Raw genomic sequence first — 3,426 nt, forward strand, 5'->3', positions numbered from 1 at the left:
TTTTCTTTTTTTATGTAATTTCAATACGATTTCGTTTGTGTTCATGTTTTCAATTTAGAACCCCACGGAAGTGAATAGAAAAAAGAAAAATACCCCTGTGATACGCCTTCCTTTACCTATTTCTAGATTGATTGATGTTCAATGGAGGGAAACTTGCCATTCCTTCTTTCCTTTGAAATTGTACATTTTTTTGATTCTGAACTAATTGTATCCTTTTTGTTCCCATCGAGCTTTCTTGCCTAGTGACTAAGGATTTTCACACTTGTTGTGTCTATAAAAGATTTTCTCATAAAACACTAACAGAAGTGTTAGAGGGATTCACTTTCGATAAGAATCCAAAAGCAAGTTCCCTATACTACCTTCTTTCCCTCCTCTGTTTCTGTCTTTAAGAGGCAGTGCATCCGGCAGGAATCGAACCTACTTTTTGACCCATTTTGCCTTTCTAGGTTGGTGGGCGCTTTCACCATTCAGCCATGGATGCTTTAGCAAGTGAACTAGGTTTTTATTTGAGAGCGAACTAGGTTTTTAGTGGTATTCCTTCTCGAGCTTCTATTTCTTCCGTTAAGGGAGATTCGGGAAAAGATGGAATAGGAAGACGTGTTTCCAGAACGAACAAGATATGGGTAGAGAAGGCGAAGTTAGAAAAGTTAGACAAGATTGGAATGGGCATAGGAACATGTATTGATGTACTAGATTGGCTAATGCTCCCAGGTTGATGCGATGTATTCCACCAGTTGACTGGAGACTTTATTATTGGTATATCGATCGGTCCAGCACAGATTGAAATAGGAGCCGGTTCGACAGGAAGCTTTTGAAAACGCAGTGCACCCAAGTAAATAAGGAACAAGATGAATATAGAATTTAAACGAGCATCCCACACCCCAAAGGTACCCCACATAGGCCTTCCCCCAAACCCCCCAGTCACTAACGTAAACAAAGTAGAAAAAGCACCAATTTCTGTACCGGTTCCGGAAGAGCGAAGAAAAAGGGGATGTTTTGTTAATGGGAACAAGGAACTGTTTATAGTTGTCGCAATATAAATAACTATACTCATCCGAGCCGCAGGAACATGTACATACGAAATACGAGAATTTCCACCTTGTTGAAGATCTGGTGGTGATACCCGAAGACTTAAATGAATAGCCATCGCTGTTAAGAACAACCGAGATCCAATGAGAATTTGTGCGTAGCTTTTTGTCTTTGACATAAAAAAATAAGGTTGTAATAACGAAACTGACATTTTATTTTCCTTGCCTTGCAAGTGGAACCAGAAAGACTATATAGTTATTTTGATTCTATAAACAATCAAAGGATTTCGCATGCTTTCCATGGAATGACGGAATTCCCCTTGCTTAGTTTTCGCTCCGCTCGTGCGTGGCACTCCTTGCTTGCGGAGCGGCATATCGGAAAAAGAAGGATTGACTTTCTATACGGGCCTGTCCCCTCTTACCCCTAACTAACAATTATGCTGCTCTCGCCTTTTTGTAATCTTATCTTTCAAAAATGCACTAGTAATTTTTACGGCCTCCTTAGTCACCCTATCCACTCTCGTCCTGTTTTCGGGTTCCCTTTCAGGGGATGAGGATATTTTGATGATTTCTCCCTCCGTAGGTGGAAAACGCGTGGGTGAGTAGAGTCTATGCTTTGCTTTTGGGGGCACTGGAAAGAAGCTTCTCGGCCACCCTACTCTGACTTGATTAGCTACTAGTAACTAGGATCGTTCAAACAGTCAGTCAGCAATGCGTACTTCTTTCCTAGTTGAGTGGATCTGCGTAGCAGAGCCCAATCTACTACCACAAGCTCTGACCTGATTTGTTGTACTTGATTCACCCACGTAAATAGACAACTTGGATAATAAAAGTCATCCCATAAAAGAGAAGTGAGTCCGCATGTCGGCAAATGATTTGGAATTGAAACTGGCTATAGAGGAAACCGAAGCCCTAACTCCCCATTCTTTCTATCTTACATCGCCATCGAGCCCTGGCTGTAGAGTCACTGGTTTCTAATCGCAATGGATTTATGTTTTCTTTGGCTTTTCCATTCGCTTCGTTCAACCCTGATCTGGATAGATAGCTCGGCTTCTATTAGCTGAGAATGGTTTTGCCAAGGAAAGGTTTCGCTATACAACAACAATGAACTCACTTCTGATCAAATTGGATTGGATTGGATGAATCGGTAATCTTTCTCTGTCTTGTGAGAGAGAGTCACTTGCTGTATTGAGAGCGGGTGGGTGACATGCATTAAGCGAAATCAGTTGTTATGTTTTTGATCTTATTTGCGCGAGAAGACCCTTGACTGAGGAGACGTGTTTGGCTTGGATGATGCCGCTATGCTCCTATTCACTTTCAGAGACCGCTCTGAGTTTGCCGGTTTTGCGGCAACCCTTTCACTAAGAACATTTTAGCCATTAACAAAATGCCACTATTCCACAATGCTTCTTTGATTTATGTGTAGAAGCGGTAGTAGTGAAGAAAATGGAGGGAGAAGAAAGAAAGCGATGTGACACAAGAATAGATCACATCCGGCAGCCAGCCATGCCATTAGATAGATCCGCCCTGAGTCTTCTGCAGGATGAGATCCGCTTGGTCTTGTGATAGGGGCTTGAGGAGGAAGAAGAGGGGATTTCTGAAAAAAAGAATGAATCTCCTTATTTATAGGGAACAGGACGTGTGACTTCCTCAAACGAAACGAATGTGGCTTTCGTGATAAGGCAAATCCTTCGTTTGGTACAATCAACATATTGAATCTACGCTCGCTCGGCTCGGTGCTGAATGAACTCCTTCATTGATTCCGGGCTGCTCGTAGGGGGACTGTGAAAGCAAGTGTAGGAGATCAAAATGTGAGTCGAGTCCAATGGGTAAAAAGGGGAAGCAGGAAAGGGTTCTGATGTGAATTCTTCTGGTTTGTATATCTATCTCAGCCCTTGCTTGAAAACCTCAAAATTGACTTGCATCTTCCCTTATCACACTACACTTTCTCTTCCTTATTCCATTTCACTGAGCTAGGCAACACTTTTTCACGTATTCACCCGATATATTATAGAAATTGGTCATATTGATCTGTCGTCTTGTTCTCGATAGGAACTTGCTGCTGTCTTGGTTGGTTTGAGAGCAGGCACTGTCTATATATCCAAAACTGGAGGGGAGTTTGGGTTTGGATCACAGACGATCGGAGATTTTGGATTGAGATGGATGGTTGTGCTTGAAGTTACGAGTCGGGTAATGCTAAGTTGAATCGGCTGATCCGTTTCATCCTATTTCGGCACTCTTTAGAGGCTATCACTCGTTTACCGCAGATCTCTATCCCACAGCTGGCTAATAAAATCGCCTTGGCAATGTGTCAAGTCCTTTCAGTCAGAGTTCAACTCTTCAGCGTAAATGAAAAATCTACGGTCTTCCATCCGTGGAGGTAGCCATGGACTCCATA

At 42.4% G+C, this 3,426-nt stretch overlaps 1 protein-coding gene across 1 annotated transcript; it reads right to left on the bottom strand.

Annotated features, from left to right (window-relative positions):
• Positions 1-495: 495 nt before the first annotated feature.
• On the bottom strand, positions 496-1,240 carry LOC119274327 (putative cytochrome c biosynthesis ccmC-like mitochondrial protein). Its single transcript, XM_037555033.1, has one exon. The coding sequence runs from the start codon at positions 1,238-1,240 to the stop codon at positions 518-520; it is 723 nt and encodes a 240-aa protein (XP_037410930.1). The 3' UTR covers positions 496-517.
• Positions 1,241-3,426: the final 2,186 nt, after the last annotated feature.

The sequence above is a fragment of the Triticum dicoccoides genome, chromosome 1A (genome assembly GCF_002162155.2).
Source record: "Triticum dicoccoides isolate Atlit2015 ecotype Zavitan chromosome 1A, WEW_v2.0, whole genome shotgun sequence".
Taxonomy (NCBI): domain Eukaryota; kingdom Viridiplantae; phylum Streptophyta; class Magnoliopsida; order Poales; family Poaceae; genus Triticum; species Triticum dicoccoides.

Bases quoted from the DNA above. Each gene is read 5' to 3' on its own strand.
- LOC119274327 (XM_037555033.1), bottom strand. From the start codon at position 1,240: ATGTCAGTTTCGTTATTACAACCTTATTTTTTTATGTCAAAGACAAAA.